Raw genomic sequence first — 27,788 nt, 5'->3', positions numbered from 1 at the left:
TCCGGAAGTAGCTTCTTTGCGTCATCCCTCATCGGTGCAGCTTAATGTCAGCATGTTCCTATATTATCATGGTGAATACCGACGAATCTCTGGCAGAGTACAACTCTGATTTACAAACGTTTCTGATTTTCCCTTGGCAGTCTTCCACAACAGTGTGATGATGATCAGAATCATCTCATTGAACTCAACCTTACGAATCTTCTTCCTTTCACGAAGGCGAAGCTGCAGAAACGATTTGTCAGCGATGTGAATCGTACGCCTATCTGGATAGTTGATTGACAAGAGGGTGGTACTTTTCCGAAATATAATAGGCGTAAGTGCCTAAATGAAACATAAATCCATCAAGGCACACCAGAGACACAAGAGGAGTCGAGGTAGTGGGATTCCCGGAAGGAATCCAAACCTAAGCAAATTAAGTCGAATCTGAGAACCAAAGGCTTTCATTTCGATAACTTTGAAAAGTGTAAAGCGATCACCGGTGTATAAAAATATTACACCAAGCATTTGCTAGGTATGACTACGATTTGAAAGAAATCCTTCCACCAGGCTTTATTTTCTCGTGTCACAACACAAAATGATCCAGTTTGCACACGATTATCATATTTTGAAACTAGTCGCTCATCGAAGATTTTCTTGACATAAAATAAACTGTTTGTAAGCGAGAAGTGTGGAAAAATCATAGAATTATTTTTGAACTTGTAACAAATCATAAATGGCTCAACCGATTAACGCACTCTTTGTTTGCTATAAATCTTTGGAATATTTTCTGTCAATTCTGCGCTGTCTTTTTCTACCTGTTTACTTCATTTTTAAACACATTTTTTCTTTTGCCTCAGCAGTTTTTTATCTATAAATATTAATTATTTTGTCAACTTTATCCCCTTAAGTATTTTTCCAATTATACTCGTTAGCAGTGCAAAATAAGTTTCTGTCCATATGCCTTCACGCCCGCTGGGTCGGCATAGAAGTTTTTTGTTTTGCCCTGTTTATTTTCGCACGATTTTACCATAAACACTTTTTCAGTCTGACAGCTGCCACTCCACTCTAGTTGCCATTGATGGTGAGCAAGTAATCGTTGACTTCAACGCAATGTAACTAATCAATTAAATATCCAAAAGTGTAAAATGCGATTTGTTGTGGTTGTTTTGGCAGAGCAAATTAACTGCTTCGGTAGGTTGCGTGTAAAAGTTGTTTGCAGACAATGTGGAAAGTTAAGAGCTGTATGAGCAAATGTGAATTAAAAATAAAAATAGAAATTTTACAAATTTTATCTACATTAAATTTCTCATTATTACAAGAAATTAGACAAATTTTGTTAAATAAAAATGAATGCATGGAACGTTAACCTTAATGAGCAAACATAGAAATTTTAATAATGAAAAATGGATTTTAACTATGGAAAGAAATTTTAACCATGCGTGCACTTACTAGGAGTTTTCTGCAAGTTTCAGGGAGAACTAAATTTAACAGTCCCATTCTTAAATAGTAACACAGTTAAATATTAATAAAATTTTGATATTTTTTTATGATTTCACTCTTAAAGAAAATTTTCAAGAAAAAATTGCTTATCAACTTCCACATCACTGTGTGAAAATCTATTCCTATTATTCAAAAAGATAAATACACTTTATGGATCTAACTTTTTGCCTTTTTTCTACATATGACCAGCTTTTAAGACGCTCAAAGTTTTGCACTCAATTTATTATGTTTGAAAGCTCTGTTTTGTCTTGTTGTTATTATTGAGCTCTTGTGGGAATGCCCAGATATACTAGTTGTGAAAAGGAATTGTTACTGCGATGTCTTTTGTGACGAATATGAGAAAGTACCAGGAACACTCAAGAAAAACACTCTACACGCGATGTAAGTGTGGTAGTTAAATAGATTCTGCAAAGAAGCCAGCATTAATGGACAGCAAAAGTGAGTGCGCCAAGTGTTTGTGCTTGGTGTAACTTTAAAGGAAAAAATAAGGTTGTACCAAAACTACACTTATCTTTTCACCTTGAGAGTAAGTTCCACCGATGAAGAAGAAATTGGGGAGGGAGATGAATATGTGAAGGTCCTGCATTTCAAAGAATCCGTGCCAAATATCTCACTGGAGGGACTATTTACCTTTTTAAAAAGATCTAAGTGGTTCAAACAACTTAGTTAGGGGATGTAAATCAAATGCAGGCTCCAGAATGCGCCTTAGGACCGCCGAGTGTCTTAACTTAGACAAGCAATCTGGATAACCGAACCTATCCTACGCGCCACTGAGTTTAATGCAACTACTCCAGCCATCAAATTAATTCATACTTCCCATCGCTTCAATAGTAATTCCTATCCATGATGTTTGCTTCATTTCGGAGTGACTTACACTATAGTCATCAAAAGTATGGCACATAGCCTTGATTTGCAAAGTATTTTCTTGCGATTTTGTGCATTTTCGCCTTGTTCCGTGCTGGGAACGTAGACCAAACGGTAAAGCGTGCATGCGATAAAGATTCTCCACTAAGAGGATCTTTGCTTTTCTTCGAGTTAATATTCTGAACTTTGTCGTTGTAAAACACACCGAACTGTTTTTTTTTAGCCTTCCTTGATTGGTCACTTTTTACCTAATTGCAGAAGTCTATACCATATTAAAGATTTACAAAAACTATTATCTGCAAAATTTGAAGCCACAAAACTTTTCTTGGGTTAAAACTTGTATCTTTATGAGTATCTCTCTCAACCTATATCTGTCAAAGTTCAAAAACATATTGTATTTGAGTTAAGTGAATAGAAATAATCAAATACAGGTGATGTCTTTTCTTCTTTGTTCACTCCGCCTGGGCCATAGGACATCTACAAGACAACTTCGTTCACGGTTCTGGGTTATTGCTTTTGCGCCGTCTCATGTCGGCATCTGCTAGCTCGTAAATTATTTTTTGGCTAACCGCGACCTCTGTTGCCTTGCGGGTTCCAGACCAGTGCCATTCCCGTGATGCTATCTGGGGGTTTTCTAAGCGTGTGAAATATCCATCGCCACTTTCTACGTTTGATTTACCATAGCATGAGTTCCTCATTAGTTAATCTCCACAGCGCGTCGTTGCTGATGGTGTTGGACCAGAATATTCTACGGATGATGCGGAGGCATTTGTTGCCGAAAGATTGTACCCATGTGTGATGGTGTTAACGACCATCCATGATTCATATTCGTACAACAATATAGATAATTTTTTCACACACGAGCTAAATCTTTGCAGTTTAGATCCCCTCGAGTTAAATTAATATTTGGGTAAAATTAGGTAAAACCACACCGAATTAGCTTAGTTGTATAATAGTACAATCATAAAATTAATAACCTCCGAGTCGATCACTCCTTACCAATTTTCCGTGCAATCACTTTAGAGGCTAAAAGCAGTGCTATCTTACGCGCATTCCTTTAATTGACCACCATATTTCGTCAACAGAATCTGTCGCAATTGACCCCCTTTGAGGTGCCCTGTATTCAATACATATGCAAATGGGCATACACATTACATATACCGTGCATATATAAATATGTTTAGTAATAAACAAAACACTCTTAAACAACAACAACAATGTGATGTAAGCTATAAAATTCACAGAAGCTTAAAGTAATTTGTTTATCAGTGGTTAAAGATCTCTCGACTTCATTGCATGCCACACAAAACAAGCTGGCATGCAAACATACACAGGTATTTTTTGCAAATTATGCAATGAGTTCGAGTTCACATGCAAATCTAATGCTTTTGCTACTTTTTGGCGCTATGTCTGCATACACCGATAAATGCGCTTGTTTTGTTTTTTTGCTTCTTTATTTTATGTTTGTATATTTGTCAGCAATGCTGCTGCAGTTCACATTGCGACACAGATCACACACTATGCAGTGCAGGGCATGTGCCCCTCACCCATCCGTTTGTCTATACTTCCCATCCGTCCATCGGTGTTGGCAATAACAATCAAACTTATTATGTGCCCCAATGCAACGACGACAACGGAAATCACACGTGCAACATACTAATTTGAGAGTGGCGCCCTTTAGCAATAGACAAATGATTATATTCTTGTTTCCATTGCGCTGATTACCCATTGTTTTTTATTTATATGTATAAATGTGTGTGTAGGCATGCATGTGTGCAATAAGTGTGGGTACAAGCACACATTATTGGGCGCAACCTTAAACTGATTTTTGGGCAATTAAATTACAACAGTGCAACGTTAATAATTAATGCTAAAAGGTAAATTGCCTTCCCAACAGAAAAGAATTATCAAGTTGAAGAAAATAATAAAACTTTAAGTGACTTTTAAAGCTATGTAGAAATTCTAAAAAGCTAATTCTCAACTTGAGCACAGATTCTAATCTTAAGTTTACATTTTAGCGGTGGAGCGAAACTTGATAGAAGAATACCTAACAAAGTGGAGTATCAAAGTCAATAATTAGATGTGAAAACTTATTTTTAAAGAAACGTTCAATTCAAGCTTATCATTTTCACTAAGTGCTTGAATCCAATTCGACTTAAAACAATTGGGAATTGAATTTTTAAAGAAGCTTCAAGAACAGATGTTCTGTATCTGTTTGCAGTCAAAAAGCTTTAAGATAAATACAAATGCTGCAGATTTGCACCCCGGGTCAGATGATAGAACCCCAAATTATTGAACTATTTGCATACTTTTTCCAATGTTAATTATTTCTTATAGTATACACAGCTAATTGTCTAATAAAAACCTCATAAATTCAGTTTTAAAATTTTATGAACAAGGTCCAACAATTCTACAAACTTCCCATCCCAATTGTATGGTTTTTAATTATAATTTAAAAAAAAAATGTTGGTATGCAGTTATAAGTGCTCGAAATTCATATATTAATTATCACAACTCGGAGAAGAAATGGTCTTATGAGGATGCTTATTGTTTTCAGGCTCAACTATGCAGTAGCTGGAAACTTCTTGTGAATAACAACAAGAACGTCTGTAGGATTGCGGCATAGCCATCTGTTATTTCTGCGTTGAGTTTTTGGTATTGGTCAAAATACTTTCCGTCGCACAAAATCATAACATGTCGGGCGCTTCTGGGTATTTTATTTTGTTTAGAATATCTTTTAACTCACTTCTCTCCCTCATAAATAAGTAAAAAAAATAAATTCTGCATGTTGGACAATAATAGAATGTTCCGCATATTTTTTGTGTTTTGCAAAAGATTTTGGACATATTCGGGCACACTTAAGAAAATTAGAGATTTCTAAATCTGTGCAAATTGCATATATGCCGACTGCATGACTCTTCATTTCTTGAGTTAAGTTGAAGCTATACATGTCTTATCTGGAAAAGAGCAATAAGAAAAATACATAATGGTTTCGGCAAGTTAGAGCATGTCCTCAACTACCGGTTGCAGCCTGTAACCGTAGAATTGCCATGAAAAGTTTGTGAAATGTTTTCAATTTTTTTAAAAGGTGTGAAAGGAGATTTATATGGATTTATACAAAAATAATGAGCATTAAAGAAAATAGTCAAAACGTTTGCTTAATGGCTCAAATTTCCAAAAAAAATTAAAAATTATCACTTAGAATTATTGCTTACTTACATTTTGTGGCACTTAAAAGCATACCCTAACTTAGCCATTCAGAACTTGAGAAATATATTTTTGATTAGTTTTAGTAATGTTTTATGAAATAAAGGAGTTAATTTTGGGTGTTATCTAAAGTTGGTTATCTCCTAAGCAAAAATAATGTATATCGCCTTGTCCAAGTTTTTTTCCGAAACGCGCATTCTTCGTGCTTTCCGAAGGATTACTTACATTAGTAGGACTATGAAAATCGTCCAAAATTTCCAGTTGGGGGATTTTGCACTTAAATGTATGTATGTATAATATATATGTATGCATATATGTGCATATATATATGTGACAATAATTATATTTAATAATTTTTTCACACGATTGCTCTAGTCATGTCGAAATGGCAATATCTGCATGTAAAGAACAAACATTGTGCATAGCCCTGACAAACACACACACACACCCGTATGATATTCATTATTGAGCTCATATGGCCAACACAATGCCAGAAAAATTATGCTTAGTCACATAAAGAGTTGTATTGACGTATGTATACCGATGCATGCATGTAGTAAACCATTTTGAAGGTGCGGTACGGACATCGATTTCCGATGTTCTTTTTCAACGCGTTGTCTTCAGCTGTTCTAAGAATAGTGCCATGTTAAGCAATAGTTTTAAAATACGCAATTGGGCGTGGGCGCATTCTGTTGTTTTTGGTTTACCCAATTTGATTGAAATTTATTGTTCTAAATGATGACTACACCTGTGCCTGCATCTGCTATTGAGTTCTCATACTTTTATTGTTTGGATGAATGTACTTAAAAAGATCTTTAACACTTTCGTCCTCTTAAGGATAACTATTTTGAAGTGATATATAACATTTTCAATGAAAGAATTGTAGGGAATGGGCTTTGGAGGAAAAGGTGAAGGGAAGTTTGTATCAGTAGAATGGCCTTATGATTTGTGTCCAGTGATCAAGCAACTAGCAATTATAGTTAATTCCTTCCATCTCAGTTTGATTAGGAATTTCGCTATCACCCTGTTTGGTATTTTCAGAAAGCTCTTACTTACTCTGGAAGGTCAGTGTACAAAAGGAAAAGATTAGGTAAAATATTAGGTACGATCTCCATAAAAGGTGGCACAAAATTAATCATCCAATTTTGTTTTTTTACTAACTTTTTCATTGATAAAAACTTAATTTTGAGTGATGAACATTTTTATTTTGATCTTTACGTTCTTCAGTGCGTTGTATACTGCAGCAGTATAGTCCACAAATGTCAAATGTCATTGATGTACGAAATATCAAATATCATTGCCATTTAAAAAATTATAAACCTTCCGATACATATATATACATATATATATATATAATTATAAATATATATAATTTGCGCGTACACCCTTTTTAAGTGTTTGGCCGAGCTCCTCCTTCTATTTGTGGCGTGCGTCTTGATGTTGTTAAACCTTCCGATAGGGTGATTAATTTTGCGCCACCTTGTATATGCTAAGGTTGCACTAAAGATCTTCCTTTAATAGATGGGCATTCTACATTACCAGCAAAAATGCAGTAAAAATAACTTCCATCACACCTGAAGCCGAAGCCAATCAGTCGTCTGTGTAATTTTCAACCAAATTCTAATAATTTTTCGTTACCCATACAATTCGATGTTTGTGCTCAGATTATCTACGCCCTCAAAGCATTATTCGTGCAAATGCATCTTAAATGTCCTTTTATTCCGTTTATTTCGCAGTTTGACTATTTCTTAGTGTTAAGAAGTAAATGGTTTTTTGGCAATGTGCCCATAAATTACCGGAGGGATGGCTCAAAATTATTGTATTAAGTTCAAGGGAAAACACATTATTAATGGTTATTATATGTAATCATTCTTTTGAGATTTTAAAGTTTGTGATCAAAAGGAACATAAATTTCTGACTTTTATTATATTGCTCAGAAAACATAAATTACAATATATAAATTCTTTTGATCAAAAATAAAACTTTGTTTCGAGTTCTATTCTTTCGCTGTGAAATAAAAATAAGTTTTTGAGCCACACCTTATAAAAAAATTCGGAGCTTTCTTTTTATGGAAGAAAACAATCAATACTCTGTATCTGAAAGAACTCACTCACATTCTTAAGCCCCTTGAAATGTATACTTGATTCAAATTAAATCAGCTACAAAACTGCAAACTTGAAATTTTTCCAAAAACTCTCATTGAAACGTTCGAGATATCGAAGACAATTTTTTGAATTCTTTCATAAATCATACGCAAATTTTAAGATTTATGATTTATTTAATTTATACAGTTTTTGTAGTAAAATAAACGTGAATGAATGTTTTCATAAAAAAAGTATTGAAATTAACTAAGAACCCAAAAAATTGTTAGAACTTCTCAATTAGCTGTATAAAATGGCGAGGTGGCTGAGTGGAACATACGCAAAAACATAAAATAAAACAAAAAAATTATGTTCGTTTCTGTGAAAAAAAATTACGTTCAGGAATAATTTTTATTTTTTTCCATAAAACTCACCAAACAATCCTGATTTTTGCTGAAAACTTTAAAACTAAACTTTCAAAGCAAATAAATTAAATTAAAACAGGTTTTTTGGAAATTGAAAAGCTTCTACACCTTTAGTTTTACTTTACTTTCAAGTCGACATTTAAACTTTTTCGGGATACCAGAGCTAATATAGGTAATACCGGAATTTTCAGGATCAGTAAATACCAGAATTCAGGGAACTCGGTATTGATATCCTTCCTCCTAATTAACTAGCACCCCAAGTTTAAGTATTTCATCATTCCCATCCTATTGTCCAGCTGAGAAGTGCTCCAAAGAAAGGCTCAGTGAAGTGCGAGTATTTAAAAACCTACCTCAATATCGCAGACGATGAAGTAATTAGCTGTATGAGCTTTACGGCGACATAGACATAGATAGCGAATAAGAGCCAGTGGCCAAGCTGGCTATGGCATTGCTGAATAGTTCTAAAAGTATTCGATGTGATGGCTGCTGGTGGCAGCAGAGGAAGGTCAAAGATATTGAAAATATTGAGTTAAGCAGAACTTTCATTGACTAATGCGTCAAAATTGATGCTAGTTTGCATGAGAAAGAAATTAGTGACGCTTTTTTCTGAAGAATAATAAGATATAAAAAAAGAAGAGGAATGAATATTTAAGTTTTCTGATTTTTAGTAAATTTATATTATGATAATAGGTACGTTCACAAGCCATTGTTTATTTAAACATATTAACTACGAAGAAGTAGCCTATTAAATATATCAACTACTAAAAGACAATAATAGTCTCCCCAGAAGGACACGAGAGATTGTTTTTGGCGATACCACTCGACGCAGTTAACGCCGGTCGCTGTAAGTGCGAAGGCATTTTACACCCTACTACGCCCACCAAAAAAAAAAAAAACAAAAATTAGTTGAAAGGCTTCTATACCAGGCATACCTCCTTCTACTTCCTGCCAATGACAAAGAAACAAATTTGAAATTGAATGCTTTAACCAGCACTTCAAGATCCGTATCAATAAACCAAAGACTTGAGGCACAAACCTGGCAATAAAATAATACGTTGATAGTGCACAAAACACCAAATTTCAATAATTGCAAAGGCCATTCACGCTTTCAAATTCATAAATGAAACAAAGCACTTATATAACATGCACATAGACATAAAATAAGCAACAAAATTAGCAAAAGGGAAAAAAACGAAAGGAAAGCAGTAAAATGCCAGAATTAGAGCAAACATTTTGCAAACGTAACAAATGCGCAAAGTTGAAAGTTAAGCAAAACAAAAAAAAGGAACCACATGCAATAACCAAATACACACTTGCCACTCAGCTTTCATCGTTATTTTATGATATAAGGTGAGCAAAAGTTAGGCTACTGGACGCCAAAGCAAGAGCACAAATAAATTTCGTATAACAAAAGTGGCAGCAATAAAAATAACAGCAAGTGTAACTAAACAATGAAACTAAATCAACCTTTACCATAACTTTAAACTATTCAAAAAGTTCATTCAAATAAAAATAAGAAAAAAAAGAGAAAAAACTGAAAATCCAAAACGTGCCTATAAAAGCCACAGCTGAGGCAATGACATAATTCGCATTGCTACCGGAGAATGAAGGGTAAAGGGAACGTGGCAGAGTATGCACATGCATTTGACCACAGTGGGCACCAGCTGCGCTTGCGCTAACGCCAAATATAGGCGAAAACGCAATTACGCGCTCACACACACATGCATATGCGAAAGTATGTATACGGTTACAGGGCAACAAGCAGGAGTCGCAGAGTAAGCGACGACAGCGGCCAATCATCGAAACAATTGTGGCGCGCGCCAGGAAAGTGCCAGCCTAATAAAAAGACAAATACATACTTCGATAAATTTTATGAGCCCTGTTAGACTCTGAAAAGCATTATGGCTCCTAAGTAGATAAACAGCGGCCGCAATAGCTACAACAGCAGCAGCAGCAAATGCGGCCGAAAAAAGTAGCGAATGTCAATAAAAATAAGCAATTGAGTTTTTTTGTTTATTTCTTCTCTTCATAACCTGCGTATTGGCTCACCATACCTAATGGAACTAAGCGCTTATAATAAGCATGAAAATGAAATGAGTCAAAGCGGTAGGATAAATGAATAGGAATGAATAAAATTACAGCGAAAAGTTTAATGTACTTACAAAGTGCGCGTTGCGGCAGTGAAGTAACAGTGGGGTGGGTACTGACTATTGTAACTTCATTAGCTTATCTCTACCTCCCCACTGAGTGGTTCAATTGCAATTTAGCAAGTCGCTGAAGGCCTTTGTTACTCTTTCAACAGCCAGTTAACCAGCGCAGCGGCATGGCGAAAGTGATACCGTTGTAAAATGCAATTGTGTCCAGCTGAAATCGGAGCTGTTGTTCCTTTTTATAGGTCAATTGAAAGTGAAGGCTTCATTTAGGAAAATGCGAAAAAAAGCTATACATAAATTGAACCGGATTTATGGGGCGGCTGGTTAGTTTGGAATTTTTTCTAATTTTTGGAAATAACCAGAAATCACATCTGATAAATATGGCGACGGACCATTTCTTCGATGACAGAAAAGGCATTAGAGTTACTGTAATTTGAGTTGAGTTGAGCTGCAAAGCTTCTCTTTTTTATTGATTTTTCAATAAATATTTCCATACTTTTGTTAAATAATTTTCAGTGTATGTTACCATTTGGCATTTACTGTCTGAAAAGTATCTAGAAGAATATTAACAAAAAATGTTTCTCTAATGCAATAAATTGATTTCATCACTTCCTTTGCTTACTTTTGTTTCTTGGCTTTAAAAGTTGGATTTGCTCCTTAAGAGCTCTATATCGTTGACTGCAAGTTATTGTACTGGTCATATTTATAAAACTAAGTATGCGTGGTCATCTATTACGATCATGTTTAAGTTATTAGACTCCCTGTTTTCTAACCCATTGAGCCAGACGTACTCGAGCACCTTTTCGTTTCTCATTTAAAATTCGTGAATCTACTCAATGGAAATTTGTTCGTGTACAGTAAATCGTTCCACAATATTCGCGGTACAAGCTTAGTGATAGCCAGTAGCACTTCTTAAGCCATTCGAGGCCGTCAAAAACCGTGAACGATAACACGGCGAATCCTTGCTGCAAGTAGCGCAATTTCCACCGATGTTTCATCAGTAATTTTATATTTGCTCGTCTCCATTTTTACCGAAATTGCTCAGGTTTAGAATAAAATATCACATTTAAGATTATTGAAAAGCGAATTCCCTTTTTTTGGTTTTTTCAAGAACATATAAAATGTCATAAGTTTACCGCACTTTTGTTAGTTTCCTCGTAGAACACAAAAAAAAATTAGGTTCAGATAAAGGTTTATGGTAAAGGATCTTAGGAAATAATATTTAATAATTTTAAAATCTTCCAACTGGAGACTTTTAGGGGGGATCAACATCTACGCCCTTCTATAAAAAACCACAAAAAATACTTTTTAACTTACTACACAAGAAGATTATGACTTTTTGCAAAACAGAAATATTCACAATGATGGATCTCTTATTTTTAAAGTTTAAAGAACGATTTTCAGAGAAAAGGCAGCAACTGAGCTCGAACTAAGAAACAAAGGTTTGCCCACCTTATGAGAAAATGCAACATGGGCATGAAAACGTGTAGCAAACCATTTTCGGAGTTAGTACTTCAATGATACAAAAACGGGTAAAAGGTTCTGGGAGAAAAAGACTCTACAGTGAACAAAAATCTCGCAATATCAGTGAAAGTCATTTGAAGTGGAAATCGAAAGCCTTTAGGCGAGATATGGCTCAAAAGTTCTTCACTTCACTAGCTTATGTTCGAAAATACAAAAAGGATGCTCAGCTAAAGTCAATTAAGGTACCAAAAGTGCCAAACAGAAATGAAGTGAAAGAAAGAGAAGCAAAAAGTCGAGTGCACCGATTAAACGAATAGTTGCTTACAAAATATGAAGGGCGACTGTAAGCAATTAACGGTCAGCAGTTCTGTGCAGCGGGTAGTAAAGAGAAGATGCCGAGAAGTTAAGAATGTAAAAACTACCAAATGTGTTCATATGGAGAAAGAAGTGAAATTTTTGTTCCAACTTACCATTGGAAACGTTTTCTACTATTTTCGAAGCCGCATTGAGGTTCTGTATTATTTTGGCCGAATCTTTATGCCTCGCAAAACACCAAAAAAGCAATTACTTGGTACAAAATCGTTTCCAAACAGAGTAATCCATCAAATTGTCCAGAGCTACGCCCCATGAAGCGTTATGGGGTAATGATTAAAATACATCTTAAATCCATAACAGACTTTGCTAAAAATCAAAAACCAGTTGCACAAAAATGGAAACCATAAGCCGAGAAGGTGACTGCATTAACTATGCAAGTGATGACGACAAGCGTCGCAGGGAAGTACCGAACATATTTTTGAATCTAAATTTCTTTCTTGTGTTAAATAGTGAAGTAAAAAAAATATACACACAAATGTTTCGCGTATTTTTTCTGTACAAAATTTTACTTTATTCGCACCACTTTTTTCGTGCACGCTCCACATATTTAGTTCACATGGAATACTGCGAGATTAAATTCTCCCAAAAATATAGTAATAAAATATAACCTCCTTGACATTTGGGTCGTTTTTGCAGCTTGTAAGGAGAATATAAAAAATATTATGCTCAATACTTATAATATTTTCCACAAAATTTCAATTCATATCTCTAAGAAGTCATCTATTTTTGATGCTACTTTAAATTAAATGCAAATTTATTCCGAATAAAGTAAAATATTATCATTTTAAAACGATTTGCGTAAGAAAATTAACACTTTGAAGCAGAAATGAGCAATTAATGTCACCCTTAATGACAAACAAACGAGAGGTCAAGTATCGATCTTCTGCTCTCTAAGGGCTTCAAGTTGGTGAATAGCGAACGGGATGTGAAAGATGAGCTGGGATCAGAAAACTTTAATGATCTTAGTACAAATTAAAGAGGCATCTTTTGCATCGTTCAATGCCATCAATTAAAAAGTTGTTCTAGGGCCAAACAAATTAATTTGTAATATATTTTGTTTTCTTTAATATTAACACGTGTCACAAACGCTTCAAAAATTATTAGTGCATAGTAAATACCGCAGTTTTTCGTAAATTTGGTAAAAAAAGTGTTTAAGATTTTTTTCATATTTGACATCATTTTTGGAGGTTGTGAAATAAAATTAAAAAATTGTGATTTTTGAAGCGTTGGCGAAACGTGTAAATGTTAAATAAAAATTAAAATATAGGATACTCATTTTTGGTCATAAAACCAATTAAAGGGGTGCATTAAGAAAACCAAAAACCTTTTTTGGACCATCTAACTATTAACACTATTCCACCCAAAATTTAAAAAGCAAAAAAAAAATGTTACCTTATTTTACTGTTGTAATGAAAAGTCCACAATTACTCAGTAAAAAAAAAATAAATATTTTTATTGAAAGTGAAAAGCGAACGTTTAGTCCTAAAACTACATCATGATTATACCCTTTTGGTATAACAAAGTTGTAGCCCAGCACGTCCCACAGTTTTTTTTTTCATATTGCAATTAGTAAAAATTTCCTAATTTTGATCATAGAATTCACTTATTATTTTTAATGTTCCAAACTAGAATTTAATGAAGATAATTTTCTTGCAACATTTTAACCCACTTCCTTTACAAAACAAAGTTCCTTCTAAATAAGGCATTTGAGTACTAAAATGCTTTACCACAATATTTATCAGAAAATTTTGTTGTCAGCCACCCAACACGCAAAAGCTGTCAAAGCAAGCCTTTACTTGTAATTGGTACAAATACCTGCCTATCTATGAATAATGAAGACTATATTGAAATAAAAATGTGCATATTGAAAAAAAAATTGAGTAGCTTTTGAAGCAAGAATTGCATATTTATCAGTTTGATATGCAAAATATGGTATTAAAATAAATATCTGCTACACACCATAAAATATAATTAAAACAACCCAACCCAAAACCCCAAACACCCACCCTTCAAATTTTTAACTTTTAACTTGCAATTAATCCGAAAGTTTTCTTAGCCCTCAAATTTGTAGCTTACACCCTCGTGTATAGATATTATCACGGAAAGTCGATTTACACTAATTTCATAGCTGATTGATTGGCCATACTGAAAAAATGTCGATCCAAAATGATTTTCAAATGAAGCCCTAATTGACCACTTTAGCGTTTAGTGGCCGCAAGTGGACGAAAACGGTCAAGTTCAGGCTGTAATAAAAAGAAAGCAAGCGGTGGAATAAGTATTCGAAATAATTTTCGCTTTCATGCCTTCAGTGAAACATCAAAAAACGAGGTATATTGTGAATGCACATTTTTAACCTTGACAGGTCAGGAGGCGGACGGTGATTCAAGCTAATAATACACTTTAAAAATTAAAAAAAAACTTTTACTAGTTTCACAAAAGGGGCTTTTTGAAAGCAGAAATTTTCTTTTTTCGCCTTTTTTACAATTTTTCCTAAATTAATCATTAGTTGTGGCTCAATTATCTGATAGGGCAGACGTGATGCTGATGTGAAGTTTCGGTTTTCTGAAATGTGTATGGAGTTAAAAGTGATGGAAATGCAGTTGATAGCGGTATATTGGATATGAGTACACTCTCCCATATACATACATATTTATATACAAGTGTGTGTATAAATTCGTAAATATAATATTGTAAGCTCTTTTCGTCGACTTGATTGATAGAAATTGAGTTGATTACTCATTTTACATTTCCACACGCTTTTTTCGCCAATTTCGTTGTCCATTAACGCCGTAATTGTCTATTAGCTGCCCTGCTTGACATAGCTCGTTTGTGACCTGCTGACTGCCTGGTGGTCGCATGATCGCATACACATAGTTATACATGGACAAAAGCAACAAAAACTTAATTTGTGCACTCCACGTAGATGATATTGAAAGTGCTTTTGATTTAAGTTTCAAATAAAAATTTCTACTTTAGCAATTCTTTATTTTTATTTATACTTTTTTGCTAAATTACAAAGTGCAATTAGCTTTTGTCAGGCTTTCACTCTTTTGAAGTGCACAAAATTTTTTTTACGTATATTTTATTCGAAAGTAAGCAGTATGAAGGTATTTAGAGCTTTTTCATTTCAATTATTCTTCAATGTCGACTTATCGGAAGAAGTTATTTGTCATATCACATATCGGATGCCATTCTTCTCGGCATAAACCATAAACAACGATTTATGATAACAAATCGACGAGTAATTTGGACAGGTATATTAAACCAGTTGTATGTAAGTAATAGAGTTCAAAAATAGAGATAAAAAAGAGAAACTTTCATGCATACACATAAGATAAATTGGAGCAGACGACCAAAAATCATTTGTGCTGTTTAAAGACCCAATGTAATATCGGCCACGGTAGCAAAACTGTGGTTCCATGTATTCCGTTCTAGTAACTAAGTTGAATGTTGAAGATGAAACACACTCTGATAGGAGCGATTTGGTCTATACCATAAATAAAATCGTGAAAATCGTGGATTCGCCCCAAGTGAACATTAACTCCATCTCCTAGAAAGTGACGATTAGCCAGTTAATAACTTGGGTCTATCTACATAAGACTCGTGTCAAGAAGGAGCTCAATGTATAGGTGCCACACGAATTCACGCAAAAGAACATTTCGCACCGAATTGACGCTTGCGATTCACTTATTGAATTCGATCCATTTTTTCCATTGGAGAAAAACAGCCTTAAAATTTGAGGGTATCACCCATTAAGAGCTGTTCCCTTCTACCTAAAGTCAGTAAGAGAATTTCGTTTCATCAAGACAATGTCGCAGCAGCACACATCCTAAGCGACACACCGGAAGTCCAATGCACTTGGAAGTTCTAACACATTCACTGTAAAGTCCTGTGCTGACGTCAAACAATTATCAACTTTTCAGGCATTTACAAGTTTTCTTGATAGCACAAAACTCACTTTAAAAGAGGCCTTTGAAAATGGGCTGGTCAAGTTTTTTATCAACTCAGTTGAAGATTTCTTTAATTAAGGAATTATTAAAACATTTCAAAATGGAAGAAATATCGAACAAAATTACGCATATTTGATCTAAATTTTCTAATAGTTTTAAGTGCGTTAATTAAGCTATTAAGTGTTGAAATAAAGCAAAAAAATATCTGCACTTTTTACTTAACAATATAAGAATTTAATATTTCAATCTTATATTCACATATACAGTCCGCGAAAAAAATATAGCACCTCAACATTTTAACAAGATTTGACATTTTATTTATTCATGTTTTAAATAAAATTATTTTCTTTAATAAACGCCATAGTTTCAAACTTCGTACAAACTTTACAAAAATTCGAGAAAATTTTACACTTGTTTAAGCAAATTTAAAAAAAAAAAATTCGAAAATGCAGTTTTATATGCCATATAATAAAGTGCAAGTTTGAAACTGGCAGAAAATTTTGAAGACTACTAACATTTTTATACCGCCTCCGAGCGGCAGTTGGCTTTTTTTGTGGGGTTTATTCGTGGCAGAAAAACACCCAGTGGTTTTACATTATCTGTAGAGAGGCGAGCGCTATTAGAAATAAATCTTTCCTATCATTTCATGTTTCATGTCAACAGCGGATTTCAAGCACAAACCCTACTGAATGGCAATCACTCACAAACCCTTTCCACTATGACGGCCCCACCGTTAGATTGCCGGATATAAATGTATCATGTTTTCAGTTGCAGAATGATGACATGCTCACATAGCTGATCTTTCTTTTAATAATAACTACAACAACTACACAAATATTTTCACGTTGGTCTTCTTATACAGACAATTCATGTACTGCCATAGAAATTATATCTCTAAGCAACATTTTTCATTTTTATATTTAACCTTAGCTCTTGAACTGCCGCTCATTTGCGCTTTTAAACTTTTTTGCGTATTTTTTTTTAGAAATTCTTCAAAATTCACATAAAATAAGCAAAACAAACCAACAAAAAAATCTTCCTCTTTGATTTCCCATCTTAACCACGCAATCTCCATTAAAATTTTAATTGTGCACCAAACGCGCACACGTCGCTCTACATTTTACGCTAATTTGAACGCAATCAAATCGTGGACATTTACATTGCCAAACAACAGCAGCAAAATACCTATTATAATCTAACATCGCTTCCGAATGACAATAAAAAAACACTCGTAAATTTCAGTTGTACAAGCTCGTAAATTAAACTTGACACAAGTGTGTAAGCACATAAGCATACAGATGAACGTGAGTAAGTATTTGGAGGAGGTCTGTTTTTACAACGAAAGCGCATCAGCTGTGCGGGCAAACGTGACCGGCCTACAAATTGGTCACAAAAAGCAAAGCTTCAATGCAGCTGTGCTTGAAATATGCTCGCACACATTCAAGCATACATACATACATGCATACATAGTTACGTGTAAATTGGAGTAAAACAGCTGTCTTCTTGCTAATTGTATAAGTAAATGTAAGATCTCGTGTTTTTGCTGAAACCGTTATTTAACTATTTTCATTGCTATTATTAAAAGAATTTTTTATTGCTCTGTCACAAATCTGCTTCCGTTTCAAAGATAAAATTATGCGATTGTAAAAAATGTACTGTAGGTAAATCATTTCTCAACGCCGTGAGAGAACTCTGCATTTATCGCGTATAATTTAACAATCACGTGAGAACTTAGGTATGTACGTTTGAGTTCTTTTCTTTAGCTGTGTTTTGCTTTTTCAAGTTAAAAGTAAAAGAAAACCTTAACTTTCTCAGTGAAAGTGGTAGAGCAACGCAATCATTTTCAGACTGAAATTTGATTAATTTTTTTTTTTTTTTTGTATTAGGTCAAGAGAAAAAGTCTGATCATTTTCTCGTTTTATTTTGGCGATGAACTTATCATATTTTCTCTTAATATGCGCAACAAATTAGATCAAATATGCGCAATTTTGTTCAATAATTTTTATGATTTTGAAAATCTTTTCATTCCTTTTGGTAAAAACTGGACCAGCTCATTTTCATATGTTTGCTTGTCTTAAGGTCAGTTTTGCACTCTCAAGAAATACTTGGCGCATGCTTAAAAATATGGCAATCGCTTAGTGCTATATCTCTACTACATGCAGAATATGATATACAGAACCTCTCGTCCAAGCTCGCGGAACTTCTGGCGCGTTATTCGAAGCCTAACGTTGTCTTGTTGGAATTTAGCACGCGTACTAGTCGCCAATTCTTACTATGTTTAACTACTACTGGTCGTTTGCCTGTTTCAAAATGATGCGTATGTGCCAGACCGCAAAACCTTCTTAGCCGCTACTCAGAGCTTAGAGTTTAAGATTGAAGATGAATTCTTCATGTTCTATGTCACGACTTTTTTTTCATATAATGGTTGTTGTAAAAATAAGAGAAGGCGCCTTCGATTCGGAACTTCTCTGCTCACTATCTCAGGGCTCTGCTGATTTGATGAAACACTTGCAATTACTTGCAATTAAACAAAGTTATCGAGCAAAATTCGCCGCTAGCGAGTATGGTTATACTTGATAAAACTAGCATATCACAGTATTTTCGCAAACAAATGCAATTTTTGACAGCTTTCCAAAACATGTTTATTTATACCAGTTGCTTGATCTATTCGTCACTTGCAAAATCTTGGCGAAACGAAGAGGCCTAGAGAAAAGTTCTGAACTCTTTTAAGTTGTTAACTCAACTTCAACTTGAGTTCCGCGCGTTTTTAGCATTATTTAGAGACTTGGCCTTAATTGACATTATTTCGCTTCCCAAGGCATTTAAATAATGCGTTTGGCGCTAAAATTTTTCAGGATGATAATATTTTCGCACATACATTATGGAAAGCACTTTAAGTCTTTATGCATACAAATATTATACATAATAATAATACATAAATGCAACTGTCAGCTATGAAATTTACACATACTTAAATAGTGACAAACACATTTATTGCACAAATAATTTATGCAAAATAAATCCCGCCCCTCATTGCTTGCCGTATATGCAGTTATAACCGTGAGTTAACTTAATCGCTCATTCGCTCACTTCACTCTCTGACTCGAATGCTTACTCACTCTCGTTGCTGTAAATGTATTGGCATTTGTGGTGTTAAAATTGAAAGTGGTAAATACGGTAATCAACGGTTTTGTTCCAATATACATAGCAAAGGTATGACAAAGCTGTTAGGCACACAATGTAGACAACAAATAACAATAATAATAATAATAACAACATTAACCTTGTCAGCGTTGAGTGCAACTCGAATTGGTCACAGCATAGCGGTTTAGGTACTTGACAATACGGCAATATTTGCATGTTTCCTCAACATTTCGCAGCCATAAAGTGAGAGGGTGGAGAACAATAAAAACAAGCAACAAATTATGACTGAAACATTATGTGAAGTACAACTAAGGGAAAGAAAACACTTAAGTAATAGAACGATGTAAAATACAATGTAAAATGTACGTATCTCGAAGATAAATCGTAAGGTCGCAATGAGCAAAAGCAAGAATTGGAAAATTTGACTATAAATCGAAATAAACAAATACCACAATTGTTTGTCAAACCAATTACTTCTTGCCACTGCTTTTTCCACACTTCACTGCTTTCATAGCCCGCAACTGTATTGCACGACTAACTTCATCGCTTTTTTTTTTTGCCATGCCATTGTGTTGGCATTATAGCTTGGTCAGTATTCGGTGGTCACGGCTGAGCAAACAAACTCGGTGAATTTTTACAGGGCTAAAGCACTTACATGCGAGTACATACAAAAATCATCTACCAATGTATTTGTGCGAAATCAGTGCTGGAAAATACCGCATTTTACACTTTTCGATCTACTTGTAATAAATTCTCTAAATTTTCCTCTGAGTTTTTAATTTTCCACTTCTTGACATTTTTATCTGTGGGCTTTGTTGTTTGTATGTAAATAGTTGCTGCAAATAGTGTAATGTAAATATTTATTTTGGTTTGAGTAACTTTTGTCTATGATTTGAAAAACTGCTTAGCATTGGCATAGTCATTTTGAAAGGGAAAGTGTTCAAAGGCTTTGATTTGCAAGTTGAGTACATTTCAATTGAAATGAACTTGAATTTGTAATCAATTATTAATGAGTTTTGACAGTTGTGGTAAAAGTGGCATTGGGCGTCTTATTTGGGTTACGCTTATTTTGCTTTTTATGGGGCTTTCATGCAAGTGTGTATAATTAGCGGGTACATTCTTTTGTAAAGGGCTTGACCGAACTTCTCCACCAATTTGTCGCATGTGTGTTGATCTTGTACCACAAATTGAGCACTTGCAATTTTATTTCGCCCATGTACAGGATACGGTTTTTATAAGATGCCGTTTCCTTTCAGCAACGAGCTTAGCAATTGACTAATCATAAAAAACAATTTTTCTATAATTTGGTGTGTATTAACAATAACAGGAATTTGGGAATATAAAGAGTATTCCAATAAGAGGTGTTATTTCGCTATTCAAAGAAAAATGCTATTTTTTAATATAAATGATCGGATGTTTATTTCATTATAAACAGGAAAGTATGCCGTTAATAGTGGAATATAACATCAGGCAAATGACCTCATGAAATTTTCCATAACCGAATTGCAAAGGGGCTGCCCTATGTCCTCGATAGCCTCAATAGTTCCATCTTTGAGGTCTTAAATCGAGCCTGGGCTATTGGCGTAGACCTTCTCTTTCACGTGGCCCTAAAGAAAAAAAGTCACAAGGTGTTAAATCACAAGATCTCGGTGGCCAATTGTGATAACCTCTTCGAGAGATAACACGGTCCGGAAACTTTTCCCGTAAAAGATCAATGGTTTCGTTGCTTGTGTGGCACGTAACACCGTCTTGTTGAAAAGAAATATTGTCCAGATCAATACCATCCACCTACCGCTATAAAAAAACGTTAATCATCTCTAGATAGCGCAATCCTAGAAAACCCTATATCTCAACATGAGGCTTCTAAAGAAACAGTGCGCTATATTCTTTACTATAAGAAAACTGATTTTTAAAAGAGATAACACCGTTCGCCAACCAAATCGATGCTCATACGAAACTTGAGCTCGAACATAATAAATTTGCATTTTTAGTTTTTCCCTCAGAACGTCTGAATAAAAGTACAATAATAAATTAAAATTTCAACAAAATTTAAAAAATAGTCTTTAGGTGCAAACATAACAAAACATCTACTTTTTTCGCAGCCATTCTGTGGTAAAATATCTCGAAAATGTGCTTTAAAGTTCTTATCCTTGAATATCCTTGAGGATTATCAGAGAATAATTTGACAAGAATAATTTTAGTTGAACATTTTAACCCTCTATATTTGCTTCGTATAGCTCAATTTGAGCCAAGTTTTTGCTATGCTCAAAAGTTCTTTCAAATAAGTCATTTACGGACTAAGATGTAATTTTTTGCCAGAAAATTTCAAAATAGTTGCCAAGCCAAAAAGAGTATTCGAACAAAAATAATATTTATTCTACCTATAAAGAATATTATTTGAGTGTACTTATATGCGAGTATATAAAAAAATAGATTTTAAGTTAGAACGATATCTTTCTACCTAAAATGCAAGACAATTTTGCAATGAGTTGGAAGGTCTCAGTACTGTGTGAAATCAGGGAACTTCTAACATTTTTGAAAAGTTCACATGGGGTTTAGGTAGATTAAAGTAAATTCCTCTTATGGTATCACAATGAACTATGAGCCTGACCTTACTTGATATGCAAAATCCAGCATTGAAATAAATAAGAACATACGAGCGAATGTCTGCTTTTACATGCTTCATATTTTTATGACAGGCGAGTATTTCAGTTCATTCAGACATCTCAATTTTCACTCAAATTAATCTGGTTGTATTTTTGCCACGAGAGAAGGAGAAGGAGCACGGATGAGCAGATATTGCGTAGTCTATTTGAGAAATCCCATGTAAAATAATGTAAATATTTCGAACGTGGACTCAAATTTTTCTGAAAACTTATTTATTTTGGTTCTGTGTATAAAAAGAAGTAAACTGTAAAATCTTTGGAAAAAATTTGATATTTTTAAGATGTTGAAAATATTGGTATGGAGTTTCTTAAGGGGGAAGCTGGTTTGGAAGGCCGAAGTTTTGGTGTTTTTCGTGAATTTTTTGAGCAAGAAAGGTATAATCAGAAATAGTTTAAACTCGGCGGGTGTTTTATTCATATTTTTAAGTACACTTTTTAATTTTTTTGAAGCCATTTTCGCCGGAAATAGTAGCGTTAGAGTGTGCTGTCCATGGACGATCGCCATCCAAGTATCTTGCTGGTGGGCCTTCCTGAAATTGCAATTTTTCTCTGTAATCAACAACAATTTTTTTCTCGTTAACAACATTTTTCCTAAGAATATGAACCTAATAGTGATAAAATAATATTGAAAGTTGCATGTTTTTGAGGCGCTTGAACAGAACTTCATTTTTCATTAAACTTATTTTTTCATCAATTTAAAAAAAATATAATTAATGATAATCTAATCCCAGAATTATGAATTACAATTGAATAAGGAATACTCTGAAAAATTTCAAAATGATTGGTCGATACTTTTTGAGCTGTCCACCAGTTGAAAAAAAGTCGTTTCGAGAAAAAAGCTCCGTTCTAACTACCGCGCGCTAACACTTAACTGCTCATAGAATCGGGAATAATGCGCATTTTGCTTTAAAATTTTTACCACATGCTCTTGAGTAGTTATACTAACAATTTATGCAAAAAAAGTCGATTTTTTGTATCAGTCTAAACTGGTTTCCCCCCTTAAATTCAATATTAACTGTGCTCAAACGCTTTGAACGTTTTTATAATTTTTTTGGAAAAAAAAATAGAAAAAATTGTTATAAATTTTTTTACAAAATTTTTTTTATCATTTGTGAAAAACTCCCACCACTTGATTATTTCTCCACTTTTTTCATCAATAGTTGCATTTTTTCCAATTTTTAAATGTTAAAAATAACTAACGCTATTGGATCTAAAAACAACTCCATACCAACATTTTAATTGTACAATTCTTAAAGTTATTAAACTTTTTTCAAAACTGTTTGAAGTTACTATTTGTAACATAAGCCTAAAATAATTCAATCACTTCACATGGAATCGCTCATTTCTCTTCTTAGTATGAACATTTGAACGTATAACATAAATAGCTATAACGATTTCAATTTGCTGCGCTGTTACATATAACTGCTACTTGAGAAGTGGTGCGCATGGGCATGGAAATGTGAGAGCAATTGTAAGAAAGTTTACTCTTATTGAAAATCCCATTACTTAATGATGAAATAGAGAGCAGCAACTCTCGTGTGTGTTTGGATCAGTATTTTAATTACACAATTTTGTTCTAAGTAAGCTAGGAAATATATACCTATAGGCACGTTAATTTAATCAAAATTTTTTTAATACCTTTTCTGTTGATATTCGTGTTCCGAAATATTATTTTGCATAGTTTTTATAAGGGCCCTGAATCTGAAAGCTTCGAAAAAATCGCGTTCTATTACTTTTATTTTACTAAATAGTGTTAATCAATATAACACTTTTTCAAAGATTAGCCACAAAAGTTGTAATCCAAAGAAATACCGAAACATTTTAAAGCACAAAAGTTAATCGCATCATAAAACTAATAGTGCTTCTATAGAGCGCTTCATTTAAAAGCTTCCTCACCACTTGTATGTATGTATATTGATGTGCTGCGCATATGTGTGTATGAGTGTTTCATGTAGCTATGTTACATTACAAAGTACGAATTTTGTTTCTTTTCAAATGTTTTTGAACCAATCTTTTATGACTGCCACTTAATTAGTATTCTGAGTATCTACTTTATTAATTGCGTTGAAAGGTGCGATTTAACAATTTGCTATAATAGTTTTTTTACCTGTATTGGTTTGCGTTTGTTTACATAGTCTTCATTTCTCCTCTTCTTCTATCTGTGTGTGCATGTTTATATGTATGTTCATTATTTTGTTGCATGGATTATTTGCTTTTGCCTTCACTGATATTCTTTCGCTGCTGATTTTTATACCCGGGCGCATTAGTGCGCAAGGTGTTATAACTTTTTTCACATAACGGTTATTTCTTAGATAGCCCACCATGTATACCCTGTTTGCTATATACATCTAATAACTTGGTTTAATTTTTTTTGTCGAAACTTTAAACTTTTGAGCTGTTATTTATCTAGTAGCGCCAGCGAAGTTCAGGGTAAGCGCACATTTTTCGTCTCAATGTTCGTAAATATTTTGCTAATAAATAAACGAACTAATTTTAAACTGAAAATTTAAAAATTTATAGAAGTTTGAAACAAGAAGTTCTGCTGATGTGTTGTGTTTCTGCAAAAAATCCAGTACACAAATTAAAAAAAAAAACCTTTTTTAGTTTACATTGTAATTAATTTGTAAACCAAAATTTAGTTTACATTGTAATTAATTTGTTCAAGAAAAATTTATTTTTATTTAAAACAATATAAGATTTTTTTCAGTTTGTGTCCGAAAAATCCAAATATCTTACGGAACCCTATTTTTTTCCAAAATAAAATATAATCCATGTTACTTGTGGATAATGTAGCTTTCGAATGGTGAAAGAATTTTTAAAATCGGTCCAGTAGTTTTTTAGCCTATTCATTACAAACAAACAAAGTTTTCCTCTTTATAATATTAGTATAGAAAAAATTTACTATTTTTTTATTTCTTTTTAATTAAACTTATTTTTTGTTAATTTTCAAAACTCAATTTTCTTTGTAAGTAAATTAAGTACGAAGAATTTTTTTAATTAATTTTTTTTTAATTTCCAAAATTTAGTTTGCTTTGTAAGTAATTTAAGATCGAACAATTTCTTTTTAATAAAAAAAAATTTACTAATTTTTTAACTGATTAGTTTTTTAATATATTTTTATATCTCGCAAAATTTACTTACTTAGTAAGTAATTGAAAAACGATTTTTTTAATTTCATAAATTGAGTTTACTTTGTAAGTAATTTAATGACGAAAAATTTATTTGTATTTAAAAACAAAATTTACTAATTTTTTATTTCTTTTTAATTAAACATTCTTTTTTTTATTTACAAAACTCAGTTTTCTTTGTAAGTAAATTAAGAACGAACAACTTCTTTTTAATTAAAAAATTATCTAATTAGCCAAAATTAGCCATTTTTTCAATTGAATAAATTTTTCATTTATTTTTTTAACTCCCAAAATTCAGATACTTTGTAATCAATTTAACAACGATTTTTTTTAATTTCCAAAGTTTAGTTTACTTTGAAAGTATATTAATTTGCAAAATTTTTTTTTAATTTGCAAAATTTAATTTAATAATGAAAAAATTATTTTTACTTAAAAAAAATTTTGTATTTTTTTATTTCTTTTTACTGAAAAAATAAAACAATTTTTTTTCTATTTTTGTTTCTAATTTTGAAAACTGAGTTTTCTTGTCAAGTAAATTAAGATTGAACAATTTTTTTTAATAAATTTTATTTTTATTTCCAGAATTTATGTAATTTAAAAATATTTTTTTTGTCAAATCTGTGAGGTTTTTTTTCATGTGCTTCACCCACAGAAAGTGGCCCGTCATCAGTCCAACCAGCCGTCTGCACTCCCTTCTGCTTAATGACAGGACGGTTTGCGACAATCGATTGGACAAGACAGGTAACCTCAGTTTAGTCCATTTGCAGCCTCTCTCAGCCTGCCAAGCTCGCTTGTGGATTGTAGTAACCCATTTGCCATAGCCGCAGAAGGGAGTGGCAAAACGGGCTCTGGGTCAAAGAAGTTGGCCTCAAAGCCCATCTTAGCTAAGAAGTCAGAGCCCTCGTTACCCACGACAAGTTTACGGGTTACATTGTGCGATAAGTGAAAAAAAAACCATTTTAAGAAACTATCTGGTGACGCACTTTCCTAACTGCTACGTAAACTGTCAATAATCAGAAAGAGTTGACCTTAACGCCTGTAGCGAAGAAAATAGATACTTCGAATTTCGCTTTAAGAAGCTTTAAGCATACACTTGAATAGCCAACTATTAATTTTTATTATTAACTAATAAAACTAACTAGCTTTGCAGTGAAAAAATCGTTTTTCTACCAGCTCCTGTAGTTTCCCTCCTTAAAAAAGGTTTATTTGAAGTTAAAATGTGCACCGGGTATAAGTATAAAATTCGGTTTCGCCCGAACTTTGCTTTTGCCATTATTTATTTATTTTCTTTTCTTTTTTTTTTTTGTTACTCTTTCTTTTGTTATGCACTCATGCGAACATTTAACGAGCCTTTATTGTCCGCAGAGGCTGCCACGGTTCCGCCGAAGCAGCTAAACGGCAGCCATATGCGGTAAGGTGCTATGCCAGGTTATGCTTGAAAAGTTCTGCCATAAAAATTATAAACAACAATAATAACACTAGCTTTAGTTTCATTCGTGCATACATACATACTTCATACTATGTATGTGCATATGTATTGCCGTGACATTAAATTAGCTGTACTATTTGCTTTTAAAGTTCGCTAAGTGCAAAGGCAATCGATTGGCAATTGTTCAGCTACATTCGGCATTTATCTTAAGTTGGGTTAGAAAAGGCGCACCCATCTTAAGGTTTTCGGATAACAACAGTAGGAACAACAAAATAAAAACAACATTAGCATAAAAGATCTGCATTCTTCTGTTTGTTGCCACATCAACAAGCACAACTAAAAGTGATACCACCACGAACAACAACACTTAGTACTGGCATGCACCATAAAGGTCAGTCAATTGTAAATAATAGACAGTTAAGCAGCAGCAGCAGCAGCAGCAGCGAACGATTGTTTGGCTTGGTGTGGCGGAAGGGGTGCCGATTTTAATGGTACATGTAAATTGTTTGCTGACTGACATTAAACTCAAACAAACGTTAGCCACATAAAGGGTGTTTTTTTTAGAGGTTAGGTTTTCAAGATGAAATAAAACGTATATAATTTAATGTTATGGCCAAGAATTTAGCTTTATTATAAAGGTAAGGGTTTGCCATTATGTTTTAAAAATAATTTCGGGCAAGTGGCCGCCGCGGCTGGCTCGAATAAATTCCAGCCGAGAGGCCCAATTTTCGACCACTTTTTGCAGCAATTCTCTTCCAAGACGTCAATCGTCTCGGGCTTATCTGCGTAGACAAGCGACTTCACATAGCCCCACAAGAAATAGTCCAGCGGTGTTATATCGCACGATCTTGGAGGCCACGCCACAGGTCTACGGCGCGAGATAATGCGCTCACCAAAAGTTTCCTTCAATAAATCGATTGTTGCGTTGGCTGTATGGCATGTAGCGCCGTCTTGTTGGAACCAAAGGTCGTCCACATCAACATCGTCCAATTCAGGCACGAAAAAGTCATTAATCATGGCTCTATAGCGCTCTCCATTGACTGTAACATTATGGCCGGCTTCATTTTTAAAGAAATATGGACCAATGATTCCCTCTGCCCATAGAGCACACCAAACAGTGACTTTTTGAGGATGTAACGGCGTCTCAGCAATGGCTTGTGGATTATGTTCACTCCAAATGGGACAATTTTGCTTATTGACATACCCATTCAACCAAAAGTGAGCTTCATCGCTGAATAAAATTTTCTTCGATGCGTCGCGCGAACCGAACCATTATTTTCGTAATAAATTTGCACGATTTGCAAACGTTGTTCAGGTGTAAGTCTATTCATTATGAAATGGCAAACCAAACTGAGCATAAATCAAGTGACAGCTGTCAAAAAGACCATCGACGAAAAAAGTAGTGCCAACTTGAAAACCTAAC

The 27,788-nt window shown here is 33.8% G+C and overlaps 1 protein-coding gene across 1 annotated transcript in view; it reads left to right on the top strand.

Moving 5' to 3' along the window:
• Positions 1 to 1,814: 1,814 nt before the first annotated feature.
• Positions 1,815 to 27,788, top strand: part of LOC129244144 (uncharacterized) — a 72,936-nt gene continuing 46,962 nt past the window's right edge. The window contains exon 1 of the mRNA XM_054881760.1: positions 1,815 to 1,860. Coding sequence (XP_054737735.1) covers positions 1,815 to 1,860 — 46 coding nt within the window. The remainder of the gene's footprint in view (positions 1,861 to 27,788) is intronic.

This window comes from Anastrepha obliqua, chromosome 4, assembly GCF_027943255.1.
Source record: "Anastrepha obliqua isolate idAnaObli1 chromosome 4, idAnaObli1_1.0, whole genome shotgun sequence".
NCBI lineage: Eukaryota > Metazoa > Arthropoda > Insecta > Diptera > Tephritidae > Anastrepha > Anastrepha obliqua.
This window is presented reverse-complemented; position numbering and strand designations above follow the sequence as displayed.